General features: G+C 47.5%; 1 protein-coding gene across 1 annotated transcript in view; it reads right to left on the bottom strand.

Annotated features, from left to right (window-relative positions):
- SYNRG (synergin gamma) overlaps positions 1-23,581 on the bottom strand; it is a 321,615-nt gene that overhangs the window by 236,093 nt on the left and 61,941 nt on the right. The window contains exon 4 of the mRNA XM_063954829.1: positions 9,829-9,959. Within this exon, the coding sequence (XP_063810899.1) occupies positions 9,829-9,959 (131 nt within the window). The remainder of the gene's footprint in view (positions 1-9,828; positions 9,960-23,581) is intronic.

Genomic DNA, 23,581 nt, shown 5'->3' with positions numbered 1-23,581 from the left:
TCCACATACTTGGCAAAAAAAAAAACACCCGGACCAAACGGACTGAAAGGGGTCCCATGTTTACACATGGGACCCCTTTCCACGAATGCCGGGACCCCACGTGACTGCTGTCACAGAAGGTCCCTTCAGCCAATCAGGAAGCGCTACTTCGTGGCACTCACCTGATTGGCTGTATGCGCGTCTGCTGTCAGACAGCGCATCGCACAGCTCCCTCCATTAGTTTCAATGGTGGGACCTTTGCAGTCAGCGGTGGGGTTACCCGCGGTCAGCCGCCGACTGCGGGTGACCTCACCGCTGACGCAAAGTTCCCACCATTGAATATAATGGAGAGGCTTTGCGATGCGCTGTCTGACAGCTCAGACGCGCATAGCCAATCAGCAGAGTGCCAGGACGTTGCGCTCGCTGATTGGCTGAAGAGACCTTTCTGTGACAGCAGTCACGGGGGGGTCTCTGCATTCGGGGAAAGGGGTCCCATGTGTAAACATGGGACCCCTTTCAGTCCGTGTGGTTCGGGTGTTCGTTTTTTTTTTTTTTTGCCAAGTACGTGGATTATAATCTGGACACTGGATCAGGTGAGTATAATTTTATTCACAGGTACACGTGGATTCTACTTGGACAAGTGGACAGAGGTCGGCGTGTGAACATAGGTAAGTATGTATGTGTCAACATGTGTGTAATAAAGTTATACTATCACGGTGTGCGTGTCCTGTTTTTATTTGGGTATTTTTTTCCAGTAGAACTACAGGTACCAGCGAGCCCGTTTTTCTCCCGCATGTTGGTACTTGTGGTTCTCCAAGTACCAGCTTGCGGGGGGAGGCTTGCTGGGACTTGTAGTACTACTGGAAAAAACAATATTCTTACACTTTTCTCAAGGCTATCAGCCCCCCATCCGCAGCCCTTGGATGGGGGGGGGGGGGGGGGGGGGGGGGGACAGCCTCGGGCTTCACCCCTGGCCCTTGGGTGGCTGGGGGGAGGGGGGGGGGGGGGGGGGATTGGGACCAGCCCGGTGCTGGTTTTAAAAATACGGGGGATCCAGTCAGTTTTTTCCCCGGACTTTTAGAACCAGGACCGGCTCGAAGAGCCCGAGACTGGTTATGCTTAGGAGGGGGGACCCCACGCCATTTTTTTTTCGGGTTTTTACAAATCCATTTAAAAAAAAAATATATATATATTTTTAAAAAATAAGAATTTACTTACCGATAATTCTATTTCTCATAGTCCGTAGTGGATGCTGGGACTCCGTCAGGACCATGGGGAATAGCGGGCTCCGCAGGAGACAGGGCACATCTAAAAAAGCTTTTAGGTCACATGGTGCGTACTGGCTCCTCCCCCTATGACCCTCCTCCAAGCCTCAGTTAGGTACTGTGCCCGGACGAGCGTACACAATAAGGAAGGATCTTGAATCCCGGGTAAGACTCATACCAGCCACACCAATCACACCGTACAACTTGTGATCTGAACCCAGTTAACAGTATGATAACACAAACGAAGTAGCCTCTGAACAGATGGCCCACAACAACAGTAATAACCCGATTTTTGTAACAATAACTATGTACAAGCATTGCAGACAATCCGCACTTGGGATGGGCGCCCAGCATCCACTACGGACTATGAGAAATAGAATTATCGGTAAGTAAATTCTTATTTTCTCTAACGTCCTAGTGGATGCTGGGACTCCGTCAGGACCATGGGGATTATACCAAAGCTCCCAAACGGGCGGGAGAGTGCGGATGACTCTGCAGCACCGAATGAGAGAACTCCAGGTCCTCTTTAGCCAGAGTATCAAATTTGTAAAATTTTACAAACGTGTTCTCCCCTGACCACGTAGCTGCTCGGCAAAGTTGTAATGCCGAGACTCCTCGGGCAGCCGCCCAGGATGAGCCCACTTTCCTTGTGGAATGGGCCTTTACAGATTTAGGCTGTGGCAGGCCTGCCACAGAATGTGCAAGTTGGATTGTACTACATATCCAACGTGCAATCGTCTGTTTAGACGCAGGAGCACCCAACTTGTTGGGTGCATACAATGTAAACAACGAGTCAGATTTTCTGACTCCAGCTGTCCTTGAAATATATATTTTTAATGCTCTGACAACGTCCAGTAACTTGGAGTCCTCCAAGTCGCTAGTAGCCGCAGGCACCACAATAGGCTGGTTCAAGTGAAATGCCGAAACCACCTTAGGGAGAAATTGAGGACGTGTCCTCAATTCTGCCCTGTCCGAATGGAATATCAGATATGGGCTTTTGTATGACAAAGCTGCCAACTCCGAAACTCTCCTGGCTGAAGCCAGGGCCAACAGCATGGTTACCTTCCATGTAAGGTATTTTAAATCTACCGATTTTAAAGGCTCAAACCAATGAGATTTGAGAAAATTTAGAACCACGTTCAAATCCCACGGTGCCACTGGAGGCACTATTGGGGGTTGTATATGTAGTACACCTTTGACAAAAGTTTGTACTTCAGGCACTGACGCCAATTCCTTCTGGAAGAAAATTGATAAGGCCGAAATTTGAACTTTAATGGACCCCAATTTGAGGCCCATAGACAATCCTGCTTGCAGGAAATGTAAGAATCGACCCAATTGAAATTCTTCCGTTGGAGCCTTCTTGGCCTCACACCACGCAACATATTTTCTCCAAATGCGGTGATAATGTTGTGCGGTCACTTCTTTCCTGGCTTTAATTAAAGTAGGAATAACTTCCTCAGGAATGCCCTTCTCTTTTAGAATCCGGCGTTCAACCGCCATGCCGTCAAACGCAGCCGCGGTAAGTCTTGGAACATACAAGGTCCCTGCTGAAGCAGATCCCTTCTTAGAGGTAGAGGCCACGGATCCTCCGTGAGCATCTCTTGAAGTTCCGGATACCAAGTTCTTCTTGGCCAGTCCGGAGCTACCAGTATTGTTCTTACTCCTCTTTTCCGTATAATTCTCAGTACCTTTGGTATGAGAGGCAGAGGAGGGAACACATACACTGACTGGTACACCCACGGTGTTACCAGAGCGTCCACAGCTATTGCCTGAGGGTCTCTTGACCTGGCGCAATACCTGTCCAATTTTTTGTTGAGGCGAGACGCCATCATGTCCACCTTTGGTTTTTCCCAACGGTTCACAATCATGTGGAAAACTTCTGGATGAAGTCCCCACTCTCCCGGGTGAAGGTCGTGTCTGCTGAGGAAATCTGCTTCCCAGTTGTCCACTCCCGGGATGAACACTGCTGACAGTGCTACGACATGATTCTCCGCCCAGCGCAGAATCCTTGCAGCTTCTGCCATTGCACTCCTGCTTCTCGTGCCGCCTTGTCGGTTTACGTGGGCGACTGCCGTGATGTTGTCGGACTGGATCAACACCGGCTGACCCTGAAGCAGCGATTTTGCCAGGCTTAGAGCATTGTAGATCGCTCTTAGCTCCAGTATATTTATGTGAAGAGACGTCTCCAGGTTTGACCACACGCCCTGGAAGTTTCTTCCCTTTGTGACTGCTCCCCAACCTCGTAGGCTGGCATCCGTAGTCACCAGGACCCAGTCCTGTATGCCGAATCTGCGGCCCACTAACAGATGGGCAGTCTGCAACCACCACAGGAGAGACAACCTTGTTCTCGGTGACAGTGTTATCCGCTGATGCATGTGCAGATGCGATCCGGACCATTTGTCCAGCAGATCCCACTGAAATGTTCGTGCATGGAATCTGCCGAATGGAATCGCTTCGTACGAAGCCACCATCTTTCCCAGGACTCTTGTGCATTGATGTACTGACACAGTTCCTGGTTTTAGGAGGTTCTTGACAAGTTCGGATAACTCCCTTCCTTTCTCTTCCGGGAGAAATACCTTTTTTTTTTTTTTTTGAACCGTGTCCAGAATCATGCCCAGGAACAGCAGATGTGTTGTCGGGGTCAATTGAGATTTTGGAAGATTTAGAATCCACCCGTGTTGCTGAAGCACTACTTGTGTTAGCGCTACACCGACTTCCAGCTGTTCTCTGGACTTTGCCCTTATCAGGAGATCGTCCAAGTAAGGGATAATTAATATGCCTTTTCTTCGTAGAAGAACCATCATTTCGGTCATTACCTTGGTAAAGACCCGAGGGGCCGTGGACAACCCAAACGGCAGCGTTTGAAACTGATAATGACAGTCTTGTATCACGAACCTGAGATACCCTTGGTTTGAGGGGTAAATCGGGACATGTAGATAAGCATCTTTTATGTCCAAGGACACCATGAAGTCTCCTTCTTCCAGATTCGCTATCACTGCTCTGAGTGACTCCATCTTGAACTTGAATTTCTTTATGTACAGGTTCAAGGATTTCAGATTTAGAATAGGCCTTACCGAACCGTCCGGTTTCGGTACCACAAATAGTGTGGAATAATATCCCTTTCCCTGTTGTAGGAGGGGTACCTTGACTATCACCTGCTGAGAATACAGCTTGTGAATGGCTTCCAAAACCGACGTCCTTTCTGAGGGAGACGTTGGTAAAGCAGACTTTAGAAACCGGCGAGGGGGAGACCTTTCGAACTCCAGCATGTAACCCTGAGATACTATCTGCAGGACCCACGGGTCCACTTGTGAGTGAACCCATTGATTGCTGAAAATCTTGAGTCGACCCCCCACCGTTCCTGAGTCCGCTTGTAAAGCCCCAGCGTCATGCTGATGGCTTTGTAGAAGCCGGGGCGGGCTTCTGTTCCTGGGCAGGGGCTGCTTGCTGCCCTTTCTTACCCTTTCCTCTGCCTCGCGGCAGATAAGACTGTCCTTTTGGTCGCTTTTTATAGGAGCGAAAGGACTGCGGCTGAAAAGACGGTGTCTTTTTCTGTTGGGAGGGGGTCTGAGGTAAAAAAGTGGATTTGCCGGCAGTTGCCGTGGCCACCAGGTCCGAAAGACCGACCCCAAACAATTCCTCTCCTTTATATGGCAATACTTCCATATGCCTCTTGGAATCCGCATCACCTGACCACTGTCGCGTCCATAAACTTCTTCTGGCAGATATGGACATCGCGCTTACTCTTGATGCTAGAGTACAAACATCCCTCTGAGCATCTCGCATATAAAGGAAAGCATCCTTTAATTGCTCTAGAGTCAATAAAATACTGTCCCTATCCAGGGTATCAATATTTTCAGTCAGAGAATCCAACCACACTACCCCAGCACTGCACATCCAGGCTGAGGCTATTGCCGGTCGCAGTATAACACCAGTATGTGTGTATATACTCTTCAGTGTAGTTTCCAGCCTCCTATCTGCTGGATCCTTGAGGGCGGCCGTATCAGGAGACGGCAACGCCACTTGCTTTGATAAACGTGTGAGCGCCTTATCCACCCTAGGGGGTGTTTCCCAGCGCGCCCTAACCTCTGGTGGGAAAGGGTATAATGCCAATAACTTCTTGGAAATTAGCAGTTTTCTATCGGGGTTAACCCACGCTTCATCACACACGTCATTCAATTCCTCTGATTCTGGAAAAAATACAGGTAGTTTTTTCACCCCCCACATAATACCCCTTTTTGAGGTACCAGCAGTATCAGAGATCTGCAAAGCCTCCTTCATTGTCGTGATCATATAACGTGTGGCCCTATTGGAAAATACGTTTGTTTCTTCACCGTCGACACTAGATTCATCTGTGTCGGTACCCGTGTCGACTGACTGAGGTAAAGGACGTTTTACAGCCCCTGACGGTGTCTGAGACGCCTGAACCGGTACTAACTGGTTTGCCGGGCGTCTTATTTCGTCAACTGACTTTTGTAATGTGCTGACATTATCACGTAATTCCATAACTAAAGCCATCCATTCCGGTGTCGACTCCCTAGGGGGTGACATTACCATCATCGGCAATTGCTCTGCCTCCACACCAACATCGTCCTCATACATGTCGACACACACGTACCGACACACAGCAGCCACACAGGGAATGCTCTAATCGAAGACAGGACCCCCTAGCCCTTGGGGGAGACAGAGGGAGAGTTTGCCAGCACACACCAAAAGCGCTATAAATGTATATAAACAACCCTAGAAGGTGTTGTTTACTATATATGCGCTCTTAATATATAAATATCGCCAATTTATGCCCCCCTTCTCTTTGTTACCCTGTTTCTGTAGTGCAGTGCAGGGGAGAGACGTGGGAGCCTTCCTCACCAGCGGAGCTGAGCAGGAAAATGGCGCTGAGTGCTGAGGAGAATAAGCTCCGCCCCTTTTTCGGCGGGCTTTTCCCCGGTTTTTAAGAAACTGGCCTGGGTTAAAATACATACATATAGCCTTAATGGCTATATGTGATGTATTTATTTTGCCACTAAAGGTAATTATATTGCTGCCCAGGGCGCCCCCAGCAGCGCCCTGCACCCTCCGTGACTGAGTCAGTGAGCCGTGTGACAACAATGGCGCACAGCTGCCGTGCTGTGCGCTACCTTCAAGAAGACTGAGGAGTCTTCTGCCGCCTGCTTTCCGGACCTCCGTTCTGCCGTCTCTTCAGCGTCTGTAAGGGGGATCGGCGGCGCGGCTCCGGGACGAACCCCAGGCTGACCTGTGTTCCGACTCCCTCTGGAGCTAAGTGTCCAGTAGCCTAAGACTCCAATCCATCCTGCACGCAGGTGAGTTGGAAATCTCTCCCCTAAGTCCCTCGATGCAGTGATCCTGTTGCCAGCAGGAATCACTGAGATTGAAACCTAAAAAAAAAACTTTTCTAAACAGCTCTTTAAGAGAGCCACCTAGATTGCACCCTCTCGGACGGGCACAAAAACCTAACTGAGGCTTGGAGGAGGGTCATAGGGGGAGGAGCCAGTACGCACCATGTGACCTAAAAGCTTTTTTAGATGTGCCCTGTCTCCTGCGGAGCCCGCTATTCCCCATGGTCCTGACGGAGTCCCAGCATCCACTAGGACGTTAGAGAAATATATAAATACTTGTGCCTCCAAAATAGACAAACCAAGTACCTAATCCCTTCTAATATAAATAGATATGCTATTACCAATAAAAAAAACACAAAAAAAAACATGTTTTAAATTTTTTTATTAGATTCCGCCACCAAAGTGTGGCGGATTGAAAATGACGAATTTACTGTCTAAAAGCACTGTTGTCGAATTTCCAAACTTCAATTGAATATACTTTTGCCGAATTGCCGCATTTGTACCATTGCAGAAATGTCAAATTTGACAAATGTCGAATTTCAAAAAGTCGAATTTTGAAAGTCCGTTTTTTGGACGGAAAGTACTGAATTGCATTGTCGAATTATTATTTTTGGCGAAAAAGTCTAGTTTTTCGACAATTTCGGGAATTCGACCGCAATTGCATATAACCCATAATCTGTTTATACGGCCCAGACTGTAACCCAGGCACATGTACTACTGCTCTCTCCTGGTGTAATCCAGGCACATGTACTACTGCTCTCTCCTGGTGTAATCCAGGCACATGTACTACTGCTCTCTCCTGATGTAACCCAGGTACATACAGTATACCACTGCTCTCTCCTGGTGTGACCTAGATGCATATACTACTGCTCTTCCCTGGTGTGACCTAGATGCATATACTACTGCTCTTCCCTGGTGTGACCTAGATGCATATACTACTGCTCTTCCCTGGTGTAACCCAGGCGCATATACTACTGCTCTCTCCTGGTGTAACCCAGGCGCATATACTACTGCTCTCTCCTGGTGTAACCCAGGCACATGTACTACTGCTCTCTCCTGGTGTAACCCAGGTACATATACTAATGTTCTCTCCTGGTGTAACCCAGGCGCATATACTACTGCTCTCTCCCGGTGTAACCCAAGCACATATACTACTGCTCTCTCCTGGTGTAACCCAGGCACATATACTACTGCTCTCTCCTGGTGTAACCCAGGCACATATACTACTGCTCTCTCCTGGTGTAACCCAGGTACATATACTAATGTTCTCTCCTGGTGTGACCCAGGTGCATATACTACTGCTCTCTCCCGGTGTAACCCAAGCACATATACTACTGCTCTCTCCTGGTGTAACCCAGGCGCATATACTACTGCTCTCTCCTGGTGTAACCCAGGCGCATATACTACTGCTCTCTCCTGGTGTAACCCAGGCGCATATACTACTGCTCTCTCCTGGTGTAACCCAGGCACATATACTACTGCTCTCTCCTGGTGTAACCCAGGTACATATACAGTACTGATTATATTATACAATAAGTGGGCAGCAGGAAAGTATTTTTTTTAAACTGCGAGGTAGATCTGCACTCGTGTGGCCACCATATTAGCATCCCAAAGCCATATCCCTGACCCATAAAATAAACCGATTGATCTGCAGATATACTGTATCTGCCAGTGTGTACCCAGATTAAGGAATGTTTCCAGCACCTTGCTGAATACATGAAATAAATAATTCTGTGCGCAAGGGGAGGGGGTTACACACATAATAAAGTGGGTACTGAGTGTATATATTTGAGCCTGTAGGTATAACTTCTCAGTTCTGAAATAAGACTTTGTGAGGAGCAAAAAGTACTCATTGAAATAGAATATACAACAAAGGTGTATAAAAATAATAATAGCGATATTGTTCATATTGGCTTGCAGGTATGAATGAGCCGGCACCAACGATGAATGAGGGCGGGGCCGCGCATCGTTAATCATTGGTGCCTTCACACTGAAAAATAAACGATATCCCATTCATTAATGAACGAGATCGTTCATATCTTTCAGTGCTATCGGTAAATGTGTAGGGCCTATAAGTTGGTGGCACAGTGGAAATTGGTGGGGCAGTGGGTGAAAATAACTTAATTGGTTTCCCTTTCTACAGCCCTGCCCAGACACCCAATTGCCTCCCCAATATTGAAATATGTAAAAAAAAAGGTGCCAATTCCAGAGATATCTTCTGTCTTTCAACTTGTTTGAAAAATTGCTTAAGGGCCCTACACACTGGCAGATTTCAATGAACGATATGAACGTTCTCGTTCATTAATGAACAAGAACTCATTCATATCATGCAGTGTGGAGGCAGCAATGATGAACGATGGGCGGCCCCGCGCTCGATCATCGTTGGTGCCCCGTCGCTTATGCATACAGGTCAATATGGAAAATCTCTTCCATATTAGCATGCACTGCTATGGAGCCGGGTGACGGGGAAAGTAAAGAAACTTCACTCACCCCGTCACTTCCCCTCCCTGCCGCCGGGTCGCCCGCATTGGCCATCGGGCACCTCCCCTTATGTGTAGGGCCCTTAAGTGTGTACATTCAATTTCGTATGTCAGGGCTCTGGGAAGTGCAGGGAAAACTGCTCATCTTCCACATTGTTCATCTTTCACACTGGTCATGTCTTCTAGTGTGTAGGGCCCCCTATACTTAAGATAGCTTTCAACCTAAAGAGTCTTAATTTTTGCATCAGGTTTCTCATACTGTAGATATTACATTTTTACTTTATTACCAGTTATTTATATAGCGCACACATATTCCGCAGCGCTTTCCAGAGAATATTTAGCCATTCACATCAGTCCATGCCCCAGTGGAGCTTACAATCTATATTCCCTACCACATGTACACGGACACACATTCACGCTAGGGTTAATTTTTGTTGGGATCCAATTAACCTACCAGTATATTTTTGGATTGTGGGAGGACACCAGAGTACCCGGAGGAAACCCACACAAGTACGGGGAGAATATACATGGCCATGGTGGGAATCGAACTCATGACCTCAGTGCTGTGAGGCAGTAATGCAAACCATTACACCATCCGTACAGCCCGTAACTTTCCAAATAAAATGAATGCATATTATGGGAATCACTTTTTAAAAATGTACATACAATTTTTGAAAAATAAAACAAACTTTAAAAGATAAAAATAATAAATATAAAGATAGCATACTTCCATAAAGACTCTTTACTTACTGTTGTTCTTCAGCTAATTGCTTCTGCATGTCAGGAGTGTACTGTGGTGCTGGTGGACCCATTCCTAAGTAACTAGCCTGTCCCATAAACGTCATTGCTGTAGTTTGCATGGGACCCATAGATAATCCACCCTGCCAAAAGATAAAAAGTGGTCAATTCTAAATACAATCACAGTGCATCTGTGCTAAACAAAACAAAAACAACAAACAGTAAAAAACAAAAATGCAGTAAAAAAAATAAAAATACAGGTACTAACATTATGAATAAAAATTAATTATAATAATGGACCAACTGCATGTAAGTATACATAGGGTTCATAGTAAAATGTTTTATAACAGATTAATAGTATTAAATTAAAACTAAATGGATCCAGCATTTGCCATGTCATGTCGCCAGCCCCCAGCTCCGCCGTCGTGTCCTATTCTACTTACTGCCCGTTCCAAGGTTTCCTCTGTCCTATCAGCAGGAGTGTGGCTCGCATGCGCCCACCACACCTAATTGTGCACGGCGTGTGCAGTGGGAGCAGAGAGACACAATGTGCATGTTCGGTATGATGTGTAAGCGCGCAACTTAAGGGTGATGACTTTAGGATTCAATTTTAGAATAATGGACTAATCTCTCCCACAACAATGTGCAGTATGTGATCCAGGCAATGTTTGGAAAATGGGGATCTCCAGTCAAATATTTTTCTGGAAGATGGAGAACAACATATAACATAACTTTGAAAAGTTGGATTCATTTAGAAACTGATCAAACTCCAATTTTTCCTAAGTGGATCTAATGCAGGGGTAGCCAACTCCAGTCCTCGAGAGCTACCAACGGTTAACATTTTCCTGGTCTCCTCACAGAATCACAAGTTAAGTAACTAAAATGGTTCAGTATGTAATGAACACATCTGTGCATCAGCTAGGTGGTCTGGAAAACATGAACTGTTGGTAGCTCTCAAGGACTAGAGTTGGCTACCCCTGATCTAAAGGGTACCAGCTAATAGGCCAATTACTTCATCAACCTCTAAAACAGCAGCTGATAAACTGTGCACATGGGACAAAGCAACTGAGTACTTAGGTGTGCTCTCTCACTTCTTATCTGACAAACCATCTTTGAAGGCCCTACCCAATTTGACATCGGACCTTGATAAGTTTAATTGACAAGACAAGGATATTACTGATTTATCCACATTTTTAACTCAGAAATTATGATATAGGAGGACATCCTGTAATGCCTTTTACTAACCCATAAGCAATTACAAAAAAAAAAAAAAAAATGTATTTAATTTAAATGGGAATATATCCTGGAACCATATTTGTACACAAAGACTGTTCTTGTTTGGTGAACATGCAGACAAAAACAATATGTTATTCAATTTTAATGATTTTACATTTTATTCTCTGGTGGCATTAAATATATAAGTATTTACAATATTACACTGTGCCATTTTTTCCCCCCAAAGTGACTTTGGGTTTTAATTACTGCCCCAATTTTGCTATTTTTTTTTTTGAATCAATAGTTTTTTATTGAGAAAACAGAATCACTTTTATAGGGTACAGAACAAAAAAGGGGATGATATAACAATACATTGCAAGGGTAGGTATGGCAGGGATACAGAGGTATGGGGGGGGGGGGGGGGATGGGCATCCAGACTAAAATTGGGGGGGTAGTACATCAGAACCAAACAAACATTATGCATCAGTTAGGTTAAGTCACACAGGAAACCATTACATTGCCGTAAGGAGATATTGGTCTAGCTCTGGAGGTTAAAGCTTACAGGTGTAAATTGGGAGAAGACAGTGTGGGGAATCAAAGCTGGGGTCGTCTCCCAACAGGCAAGGGGGGTATATAACTACCTTGATATAGGAGAGTACGGTATTAGACTGTATCACATAGATTCAGGCCATGTAGGGTTGGTCAGTTGAACTAGGAAGGGTTGGGGTGGGGTTATGAGAGTAATGGGACCCTTCAGTCGAGGAGATATAGCAGTGCCACGGGGACCAACGTGTTTTGAGGGAAGTAGAGTTGAGAGAAGAGGAGGCACATTCTGTTTCCATAAGGAAGTGGTGGTTCATCTTATGGATGACTCTTAACAAGGTGGGGGGTGTGGGTTGTTTCCACATTTAGGCCAGGTTGGCGCGGGCGGCTATCAAGATGTGGCCCAGGACATATTTAGCAGGAGGTGGGACTGAGGGGGGGACAACTTGAAGTAATGCTAGGGTCGGGTCTGGCATGATGTGAATTGACAAAACCTTATTTATTAGTTCAAATACCTCTAACCCATATTTAGTGATCTTTGGGCACGTCCAGAATATATGAAAGATATGGCCTACCGAGCCGCACAATCTCCAGCACTTATTGCTATGGGAGGGCCAAAATTTATGAATTCGGTCTGGGGTCTGGTACAATCTGTTTACTAGTTTTATATGCATTTCAGTGTGGTTTAAACACTGGGACATGGAGTACGAGGTTAAGAAGACTTGGCGCCAATCGTTTGGGGATAGGGTTCTTCCCAAGTCCTGTTCCCATTTTAATTGGGCACTAGACTTGGAAGGGGAAGTAGGGGTTATCCGTAGGTTGTACCAGTATGTAATGTCGCCTTTGGATTCAGGTAAGGAGAGGCGGGCAAAGAGGGTGTAAGAAGTTGTGTGTAGCATTGAGTAAGTAGGAGGGATCGTCCTCCACCAGTGTGCCACTTGCATATAGTGGAAGAGTTCTGTGGCTGGGAGAAAGTACTGCAACTGGAGAGTGGAGAAGGGTTTTAGAGAAAGTCCATCTAGTAGGTCGCCTAAGTATAGTATCCCAGCTCGTCTCCATTTAGTTAGATTGAGATGGGGTATCATCAGTGCTAAGGTAGTGATGGATATCTGGGGGATATGGGAAATAGGGGATATTAGGGAGGCCGATAGTTTGTCCCAGGTTTGTAGTGAAGCCTGCGTGGAGGGGAGGAGGTTTAAGTGAGTAGGTCGGAGCGACTTTGGGATGCGGAAAAGATCAGTTAAAGGGATTGGGTTTGCTCGAATTTGTTCCAGCTCCATCCAACCGATGTGTGGGTGGGCTGCGAAATAATGTTTAATGGGGGCCAGGAGAGAGGCTTCTTGGTATATGGGAATATTAGGTATATTAAGGCCTCCAGATGCTCTCGGCAGGACCATTCTTGAGAGAGCTAGCGAGGGTGGTTTAGAAGACCAGATATATTTGGACATGATAGAAGAACAAGATTGAATGTACTTCTTTGGAAAGGGGTATGGAATCGTGCGAAAGAGGTACATTAGTTTGGGTAGTAGGGACATTTTGAATGCCGCCATACGTCCCAGCCATGAGACCTCATAGGATGACCAGGATTTCGTAAGTGCTTCCAATGACTATCAGAGGGGCGAGGTTGACAGAGAAGACGTCTGTAATGGAGACAGGGATGTTGATACCCAGGTATTTTATTGTGTGTTTCCGCCAGTTATACGGAAAGGAGGTTTGGAGTGTTGAGATGGAGTGAGATAGGTTAAAGGGAAGGGCGTCTGTTTTGGTAGTGTTAAGTTTATAGTAAGATGCGAGGCTATATGCATCTAGGACAGTGTGTAAGACAGGAAGAGTTGTGGTGGGGTTAGAGATGAAGAGGAGGACATCGTCTGCGAAGAGGCTTAGTTTATGGAAGGACGTACCGAATTGGAGTGCCGGGATATAGGGATTCTTTCGTATTTTAGTTGCTAGAGGTTCAATTGACAGGACGAAAAATAAGAATTTACTTACCGATAATTCTATTTCTCATAGTCCGTAGTGGATGCTGGGGACTCCGAAAGGACCATGGGGAATAGCGGCTCCGCAGGAGACTGGGCACAAAAGTAAAAAGCTTTAGGACTACCTGGTGTGCACTGGCTCCTCCCCCTATGACCCTCCTCCAAGCCTCAGTTAAGATACTGTGCCCAGACGAGCGTACACAATAAGGAAGGATCTTGAATCCCGGGTAAGACTCATACCAGCCACACCAATCACACCGTACAACTTGTGATCTGAACCCAGTTAACAGTATGATAACAGAAGGAGCCTCTGAAAAGATGGCTCACAACAACAAAAACCCGATTTTTGTAACAATAACTATGTACAAGTAATGCAGACAATCCGCACTTAGGATGGGCGCCCAGCATCCACTACGGACTATGAGAAATAGAATTATCGGTAAGTAAATTCTTATTTTCTCTAACGTCCTAGTAGATGCTGGGGACTCCGAAAGGACCATGGGGATTATACCAAAGCTCCCAAACGGGCGGGAGAGTGCGGATGACTCTGCAGCACCGAATGAGAGAACTCCAGGTCCTCCTCAGCCAGGGTATCAAATTTGTAGAATTTGGCAAACGTATTTGCCCCTGACCAAGTAGCTGCTCGGCAAAGTTGTAAAGCCGAGACCCCTCGGGCAGCCGCCCAAGATGAGCCCACTTTCCGTGTGGAATGGGCTTTTACAGATTTTGGCTGTGGCAGGCCTGCCACAGAATGTGCAAGCTGAATTGTACTACAAATCCAACGAGCAATCGTCTGCTTAGAAGCAGGAGCACCCAGCTTGTTGGGTGCATACAGGATAAACCGAGAGTCAGATTTTCTGACTCCAGCCGTCCTGGAAACATATTTTCAGGGCCCTGACTACGTCCAGCAACTTGGAATCCTCCAAGTCCCTAGTAGCCGCAGGCACCACAATAGGTTGGTTTAAGTGAAATGCTGAAACCACCTTAGGGAGAAATTAAGGACGAGTCCTCAATTCTGCCCTGTCCGTATGAAAAATTAGGTACGGGCTTTTATAGGATAAAGCCGCCAATTCTGATACACGCCTGGCTGAAGCCAGGGCTAACAGCATCACCACTTTCCATGTGAGATATTTCAAGTCCACAGTGGTGAGTGGTTCAAACCAATGTGATTTTAGGAATCCCAAAACTACATTGAGATCCCAAGGTGCCACTGGAGGCACAAAAGAAGGCTGTATATGCAGTACTCCCTTGACAAACGTCTGAACTTCAGGAACAGAAGCTAGTTCTTTTTGGAAGAATATCGACAGGGCCGAAATTTGAACCTTAATGGACCCTGATTTGAGGCCCATAGACAGTCCTGTTTGCAGGAAATGCAGGAATCGACCCAGTTGAAATTCCTCTGTAGGGGCCTTCCTGGCCTCGCACCACGCAACATATTTACGCCAAATACGGTGATAATGTTGTACGGTTACATCCTTCCTGGCTTTGATCAGGGTAGGGATGACTTCATCCAGAATGCCTTTTTCCTTCAGGATCCGGCGTTCAACCGCCATGCCGTCAAACGCAGCCGCGGTAAGTCTTGGAACAGACATGGTCCCTGCTGGAGCAGGTCCTGTCTTAGAGGTAGAGGCCACGATTCTTCCGTGAGCATCTCTTGAATTTCCGGGTACCAAGTCCTTCTTGGCCAATCCGGAGCCACGAGTATAGTCTTTACTCCTCTCCTTCTTATGATTCTCAGTACTTTTGGTATGAGAGGAAGAGGAGGGAACACATACACTGACCGGTACACCCACGGTGTTACCAGAGCGTCCACAGCTATTGCCTGAGGGTCCCTTGACCTGGAGCAATATCTGTCCAGTTTTTTGTTGAGGCGAGACGCCATCAGGTCCACCTTTGGTTTTTCCCAACGGTTTACAATCATGTGGAAGACTTCTGGGTGAAGTCCCCACTCTCCCGGGTGGAGGTCGTGCTGAGGAAGTCTGCTTCCCAGTTGTCCACTCCCGGAATGAACACTGCTGACAGTGCTATCACATGATTTTCCGCCCAGCGAAGAATCCTTGCCACTTCCGTCATTGCCCTCCTGCTTCTTGTGCCGCCCTGTCTGTTTACGTGGGCGACTGCCGTGATGTTGTCCGACTGGATCAATACTGGCTGACCCTGAAGCAGAGGCCTTGCCTGACTTAGGGCATTGTAAATGGCCCTTAGTTCCAGGATATTTATGTGAAGTGACGTTTCCATGCTTGACCACAAGCCCTGGAAATTTTTTCCCTGTGTGACTGCTCCCCAGCCTCTCAGGCTGGCATCCGTGGTCACCAGGACCCAATCCTGAATGCCGAATCTGCGGCCCTCTAGGAGATGAGCACTCTGTAACCCCCACAGGAGAGACACCCTTGTCCTTGGAGACAGGGTTATCCGCTGATGCATTTGAAGATGCGATCCGGACCATTTGTCCAGCAGATCCAACTGAAAAGTTCTTGCGTGGAATCTGCCGAACGGAATCGCTTCGTAAGAAGCCACCATCTTTCCCAGGACCCTTGTGCACTGATGCACTGACACCTGGCCTGGTCTTAGGAGCTTCCTGACTAGGTCGGATAACTCCCTGGCTTTCTCTTCCGGGAGAAACACCTTTTTCTGTACTGTGTCCAGAATCATCCCTAGGAACAGCAGACGTGTCGTCGGAATCAGCTGGGATTTTGGAATATTTAGAATCCATCCGTGCTGTCGTAGTACTACTTGAGACAGTGCTACTCCGACCTCTAACTGTTCTCTGGACCTTGCCCTTATCAGGAGATCGTCCAAGTAAGGGATAATTAAGACGCCTTTTCTTCGAAGAAGAATCATCATTTCGGCCATTACCTTGGTAAAGACCCAAGGTGCCGTGGACAATCCAAACGGCAGCGTCTGAAACTGATAGTGACAGTTCTGTACCACAAACCTGAGGTACCCTTGGTGAGAAGGGCAAATTGGGACATGGAGGTAAGCATCCTTGATGTCCAGAGACACCATATAGTCCCCTTCTTCCAGGTTCGCTATCACTGCTCTGAGTGACTCCATCTTGAACTTGAACCTTTTTATGTAAGTGTTCAAGGCTTTCAGATTTAAAATGGGTCTCACCGAGCCGTCCGGCTTCGGTACCACAAACAGCGTGGAATAATACCCCTTTCCCTGTTGTAGGAGGGGTACCTTGATTATCACTTGCTGGGAATACAACTTGTGAATGGCTTCCAATACCGCCTCCCTGTCGGGGGGAGACGTTGGTAAAGCAGACTTCAGGAACCGGCGAGGGGGAGCCGTCTCGAATTCCAATTTGTACCCCTGAGATACTACCAGCAGGATCCAGGGGTCCACTTGCGAGTGAGCCCACTGCGCGCTGAAAACTTGAGACGGGCACCCACCGTGCCCGAGTCCGCTTGTAAGGCCCCAGCGTCATGCTGAGGACTTAGCAGAAGCGGGGGAGGGCTTCTGTTCGTGGGAAGAGGCTGTCTGTTGCAGTCTTTTTCCCCTTCCTCTGCCCCGGGGCAGATATGAGTGACCTTTTGCCCGCTTGCCCTTATGGGGACGAAAGGACTGAGCCTGAAAAGACGGTATCTTTTTCTGCTGCGGTGACTTGGGGTAAAAAGGTGGATTTCCCAGCCGTTGCCGTGGCCACCAGGTCCGATAGACCGCCCCCAAATAACTCCTCCCCTTTATACGGCAATACCTCCATATGCCGTTTGGAATCCGCATCCCCTGACCACTGTCGCGTCCATAATCCTCTTCTGGCAGAAATGGACATCGCACTTACTCTTGATGCCAGAGTGCAAATGTCTCTCTGTGCATCTCGCATATATAGGAATGCATCCTTTAAATGCTCTATAGTCAATAATATATTGTCCCTGTCCAGGGAATCCGACCAAGCCACCCCAGCACTGCACATCCAGGCTGAGGCGATTGCTGGTCGCAGTATAATACCAGTATGTGTGTATATACTCTTTAGGATATTTTCCAGCTTTCTATCAGCTGGTTCCTTTAGGGCGGCCGTATCAGGAGACGGTAACGCCACTTGTTTTGATAAGCGTGTGAGCGCCTTATCCACTCTAGGGGGTGTTTCCCAACGCGCCCTAACCTCTGGCGGGAAAGGGTATAATGCCAATCATTTTTTAGAACTTAGCAATTTTTTTATCGGGGGAAACCCACGCTTCATCACACACCTCATTCAATTCATCGGATTCAGGAAAAACTACGGGTAGTTTTTTCACACCCCACATAATACCCTTTTTTGTGGTACTTGTAGTATCAGAAATATTCAAAACCTCCTTCATTGCCGTGATCATGTAACGTGTGGCCCTACTGGAAAATACGTTTGTTTCCTCACCGTCGACACTGGAGTCAGAGTCCGTGTCTGTGTCTGTATCGACCTGAGGTAACGGGCGCTTTATAGCCCCTGACGGTGTTTGAGACGGCTGTACAGGTATTAACTGATTTGCCGGCTGTCTCATGTCGTCAACAGTCTTTTGTAAAGTGCTGACACTATCACGTAATTCTTTCCATAAGACCATCCAGTCAGGTGTCGACTCCCTAGGGGGTGACATCACTAACACAGGCAATTGCTCCGCCTCCACACCATTTTCCTCCTCATACATGTCGACACAACGTACCGACACACAGCACACACACAGGGAATGCTCTGATAGAGGACAGGACCCCACTAGCCCTTTGGGGAGACAGAGGGAGAGTTTGCCAGCACACACCAGAGCGCTATATATATATATACAGGGATAACCTTATATAAGTGTTTTTCCCTAATATAGCTGCTGTATTATTTCTATGCCAATTTAGTGCCCCCCTCTCTTTGTTTTACCCTGTTTCTGTAGTGCAGGACTGCAGGGGAGAGTCAGGGAGCCTTCCTCCAACGGAGCTGTGAGGAAAAATGGCGCTTGTGTGCTGAGGAGATAGGCTCCGCCCCCTTCTCGGCGGCCTTTCTCCCGCTTTTTTATGGAAATTTGGCAGGGGTTAAATGCATCCATATAGCCCAGGAGCTATATGTGATGTATTTTTTTGCCAACAAAAGGTGTTTTATTGCGTCTCAGGGCGCCCGCCCCAGCGCCCTGCACCCTCAGTGACCGGAGTGTGAAGTGTGCATGAGAGCAATGGCGCACAGCTGCGGTGCTGTGCGCTACCTTATTGAAGACAGGACGTCTTCTGCCGCCGATTTTCCGGACCTCTTCAGTCTTCTGGCTCTGTAAGGGGGCCGGCGGCGCGGCTCCGGGACCCATCCATGGCTGGGCCTGTGATCGTCCCTCTGGAGCTAATGTCCAGTAGCCAAGAAGCCCAATCCACTCTGCACGCAGGTGAGTTCGCTTCTCTCCCCTTAGTCCCTCGATGCAGTGAGCCTGTTGCCAGCAGGTCTCACTGAAAATAAAAAACCTACTTTAAACTTTTCCACTAAGCAGCTCAGGAGAGCCCCTTAGCCTGCACCCGTCTCGTTCGGGCACAAAAATCTAACCGAGGCTTGGAGGAGGGTCATAGGGGGAGGAGCCAGTGCACACCAGGTAGTCCTAAAGCTTTTTACTTTTGTGCCCAGTCTCCTGCGGAGCCGCTATTCCCCATGGTCCTTTCGGAGTCCCCAGCATCCACTAGGACGTTAGAGAAATTAGAGGTGATAGGGGACAGCCTTGTCTGGTGCCATTTGTGATAGGGAAAGGGTCGGACAAGAAGCCTCCGCTGAACACCCGGGCCGTAGGAGAGCTGTATAGTGCTAGGATAGAGGTTAAAATGCGATCTCTAAATCCGAATCTGAGGAGAGTTTCACGCATGTACGACCAATTTAATCTGTCAAAGGCCTTCTCTGCATCTAAAGATAGCAAGAGAAGGCCCTGGTCCCCAGATAGGGAGTCTATCAGGTTGAAGACCCAGCGCGTGTTATCGGACGCTTGTCTCCCAGGGACGAAGCCAGTCTGGTCCGGGTGTATCAGCGATGGGAGGAATCTGTTAATGCGCGTTGCAATCATTTTGGCATAGAGTTTGATGTCGCAATTAAGTAGTGCTATTGGACGGTAGTTATGTACATAGGCGGGGTCTTTTCCTGGTTTAGGGATAGTGACAATTCGCGCTTCTAGGAGTTCCGGGGGGAGGGAGCAGTGGTCTGAAAATGTATTGTAGAGCGCAGTCAGGTGGGGAGAGAGGACGTCATGAAAAGTGGCATAGAAGTCAGAGACAAAGCCGTCTGGGCCTGGGGCTTTGTTCCTAGGGGTGGCTTTAATAGCGGCGGAGATTTCAGCCGTCGACCAAGGGGCATTAAGTGAAGACAGCTGATCTTGTGTAAGAGTAGGGAGAGAAAGGTTTTCTAAGAAGGAAGAAATAGACGGGGGGGTGGGTTGGGGAGTGGAAGGGTCAGTTGCTAAGTTATATAATTTGGCGTAATATTTTGCAAATTGATTCGTTATATCTTTGGGGTTCAAGATCTTTTGTTTGGTGGGAGAATAAATACATTTAATCCTATTCCTGGCTTGTTGAACACGTAATTTCCGTGCCAATATTTTGCCAGCTTTATTGCCTAGGAGGTAGAATTTGTGGCGCATTCTGTTAAGAGCCGCTTGAGTGCGGGCGAGGAGCAACTTTTGGAGCTGACCTCGAACATTAGAGATCTCGTTTTTAAGGATTTTGGAGGGATGGGCTATATTCTTAGCTTCAAGGTCTAACAGATCAGCTTCTAGTGTCTTCTGCATTTGATGGGCCTGTTTTTTGAGAGTAGCGCCAGCCTGGATTGCGGCTCCACGGGTAACGGCTTTAAAAGCACACCAGTGGTTAATAAGGGAAGTATCTTGGGGGGAATTAGTAGCTAAATAAGAGTCAATAGAGTCGGAGATTATTTTTTTAGACACAGGGTTATTTAGAAGGAAAGGGTATAAACGCCATTGGCGGGGAGGGTTGTAAGTACCGTGAAGATTCTATTTCCAGAGAACTGGGGCGTGATCAGACCATGTAATTGGTAGAATATCAACGTCTTTAGTTCTCTGGAGAGACCATTTATCACACAAGATCAGGTCTATTCTGGAGTAGGAGTTGTGGACCAGTGAGTGGAATGTGTATTCCCGACTCGAGGGGTTATGAGTTCTCCAGACATCATAAAGGTCGAATTCCGCAAGCAGATTGCGAAAGGCCAGGGAGGGGCCAGAGAGGGTAGTGGGCACAGTCTGGGAGAATTGGCGGGACTTGTCCATTTTAGGGTCAAGAACAAGGTTATAGTCACCCAAGACTACCAGAGAACCCTTTAGTGTATTGCGTATAATGAGGAATAGTTTTCGTAGGAAGGGGACCTGGTTAGAGTTAGGTGCATATAGGGATACCAGGGTAACCGGCTTGTCATCCAGGAGGCCAGTGAGAATAAGATAACGGCCATTTTTGTCTGCAAGTTGAGACTGTAGGGAAAAGGAGACATTTTTGCTAAAAAGGATAGCTACCCCATTCCTCTTGGATGGACCATTGGCATAGTATCCCACAGGGAAGTGACTATTCTTAAAAAGGGGAGGGTTAGCAGAAGAAAAGTGTGTTTCTTGTAGTGCTACAACATCAGCTTTTTGCTGGTGGAAGGAGGAGAGGGCCAGCCTACGCTTATTGGGCGAGTTCAGTCCTTTCACATTTAGAGATATAAGGTTCAGCATTGTAAACATATGTTAGACATGAGAAAGAAGGATCTATACTGATCTACTGTAGCGTACCTGTACCGAGTACTGATGAACAGTTGTGACCGGGGAAATGAATCAAGTCTGGAGCTCAGGGGTGGAGGGAGCATGCGGGAATGGCATGGGTTGGGTTGAAAACAGGGGAGTAGGAGGTAAACAACAAAAAGAAAAGGTCCGGTATATTGGACCTGCATGACTACTGCAGGGAAGGGAAAAAAGATTTGGGGGTTTACAGTAGTACAGAAAAAGGTGGAGGCGGGCTGGGTGAACATGCACCGCCACTCCAATATAACTTCTGAGAAGGTAAGATTAAAGCACGTACATCTAGTGTAAACTTCTCTAATTAACCGGGAGGTGCACTATAGGGCACCAACAGGGATTTAGTGGGTAGTAATCACCGGGAAAAGTATCGCCCCTTAATAGGAAACAACATTTAAACAACATGTGAAAGAGTAAGCCTGTAACTTGTAGACCTAGAAAGAAAACATGTAATAAGACATATTGTATCATTTGAAGGAGGAAAAATAGAAAAAGTACTTTCATCTCCCCTTGACAGGGGGTAGGAGGTCTACAGTCTCCGTGAACCGGAGATGTCAGTGGGTAAATTTTGAAAGGACCCGATGTGGCAGTCCGGTGGCTCAGGTGGACGCCCAGTCTTGACGGACAGTAGCAGCTCTTGTCGAAGTAGACGGCTTCGGGATAGAGATGTCCCAATCCAGCAATAGCTTCACACCCGCGTCTAGGGAGGAAATTATATAGGTCGAATCTTCATACGAGACTATCAATTTAACTGGGAATCCCCAGCGGTAGTGAATGTCGTGGGACCTCAGAGCAAGGGTGATGGGGGTAAAAGCACGTCTCTTTGCAATAGTAGCAGCTGAGAAATCTTGAAATATCTGAAGTCCCCCTAAAGTATCGGAGTTCTTGGATTCTCTAGCGGCCCTCATAATACGCTCCTTAACTGGGAAGAAATTAACACGAAGGAGGGTGTCTTTAGGGAGGTCAGATGAAACGGTACGGGGTCTAGGGAGTCGGTGGATGCGGTCGATCAGGAGTTCCGAGGCGTCCGCCGTTGGGAGAAGTTTCCTAAATAAGGCAGTGGCGTAGGATTCCAGTTCAGAGTTGGTAACGGAGTCTGGGATGCCTCTAATTTTGATGTTATTCCGCCTTGATCTGTCCTCCATATCTGCCAGTTTGGATTTGAATAGGTCCAGCTCTTGTTGTTGACGATCATGGGATGAAAGCAGGTCATTGTGGGAGGCGACCAATTCTTCCATCTTACGTTCTAGATGGTCTGTTCTGTCTCCCAATGCTACCAGTTCAGTTTTGACCTCGCGGACGGCAGAGGTCAAATCCTTAGAAAGTTCAGACTTGAAGGCGGAGAGAATCTGACAGAGGGATCTCACGGTTAAGGGGGCATCCGATTCGCAGTCCACACCCGACACTGAGAGAGCAGAAGTTAGGACACTAGATCCCGTGGGGTCCAGCATGGCGGAGGGGGAGGAGACATTATGTAGAGGGGAAATTTGGAGGGACTTTTGAGTGGGGTAGGAGACCTTAGGGGGTATTATCTCCTTGCTTTTTTTAGGAGCCATTTCTCGTCGGTAGTAGCGCATGTAGATGGCACAAAGAGACGTACTTCAGGGGTGGGTCCAATCAGCTGATAGTGGTGAAACAGGAGAACTCAGTCACATTGGTGGTGTGTACGTGTTATTCAGATGAACATGAGTGGCGGTGCACAATTTGGAGAGCACTCACATTGCAGAGGTCTTGCAGATATAGGGCATCGAGATCGTAGAGTAGGAGGGTTGAGAGTATAGGGGCGGGACAAAGTAGGGCAGAATATTGCCCAAATCCGTTATTCCGGAAGAGCAGGGAGTCTCGTCCCGTGGGCGATATGGCAGGGGCTGCCGGTGTTCTCTGATCTCTAACCACGCAGGGCTTGAGGTGATCTAAGGACCGACTGTAGGGTTTGGCATTCCCAGCATTTATTCACTAGAGCGTCGACCCCGACTCCCCTCTGTAAGGGGTGTTTATTATGTATGGAGATAGGTTGAGCTCCTTCAGTGTTGGAGTGTGGGGAAAAGCTGGGGTGCAAAGATAGCCCGCAAGATGTACTTCCAATCGTGGGGGGCCTTAGTAGGGCAAGTTCTCAGACCCTGTGATGGGATGAGGGGAGAGGATCGTGAGCAGCGCGCCCAGCTTGTGTGAAAACTGTTCCACTTACTTTCTAGCTGTGGAATCCAAGATGGCCGCCGTCATACACCAAGGCAGGGGATCTCTCACAGCAACCTCGTTTCCAGGGGTCAGGCAGCGAGTCCACCCTGTCCCAGAGGTGCCCGAGGGTCTAAGGCAGGCTGGAGGAGG

This window comes from Pseudophryne corroboree, chromosome 2 (genome assembly GCF_028390025.1).
Source record: "Pseudophryne corroboree isolate aPseCor3 chromosome 2, aPseCor3.hap2, whole genome shotgun sequence".
Classification (NCBI taxonomy): Eukaryota; Metazoa; Chordata; class Amphibia; order Anura; family Myobatrachidae; genus Pseudophryne; species Pseudophryne corroboree.
Note: the sequence above shows the minus strand (reverse complement) of the source record. Positions and strands in the feature narration are given on the sequence as shown.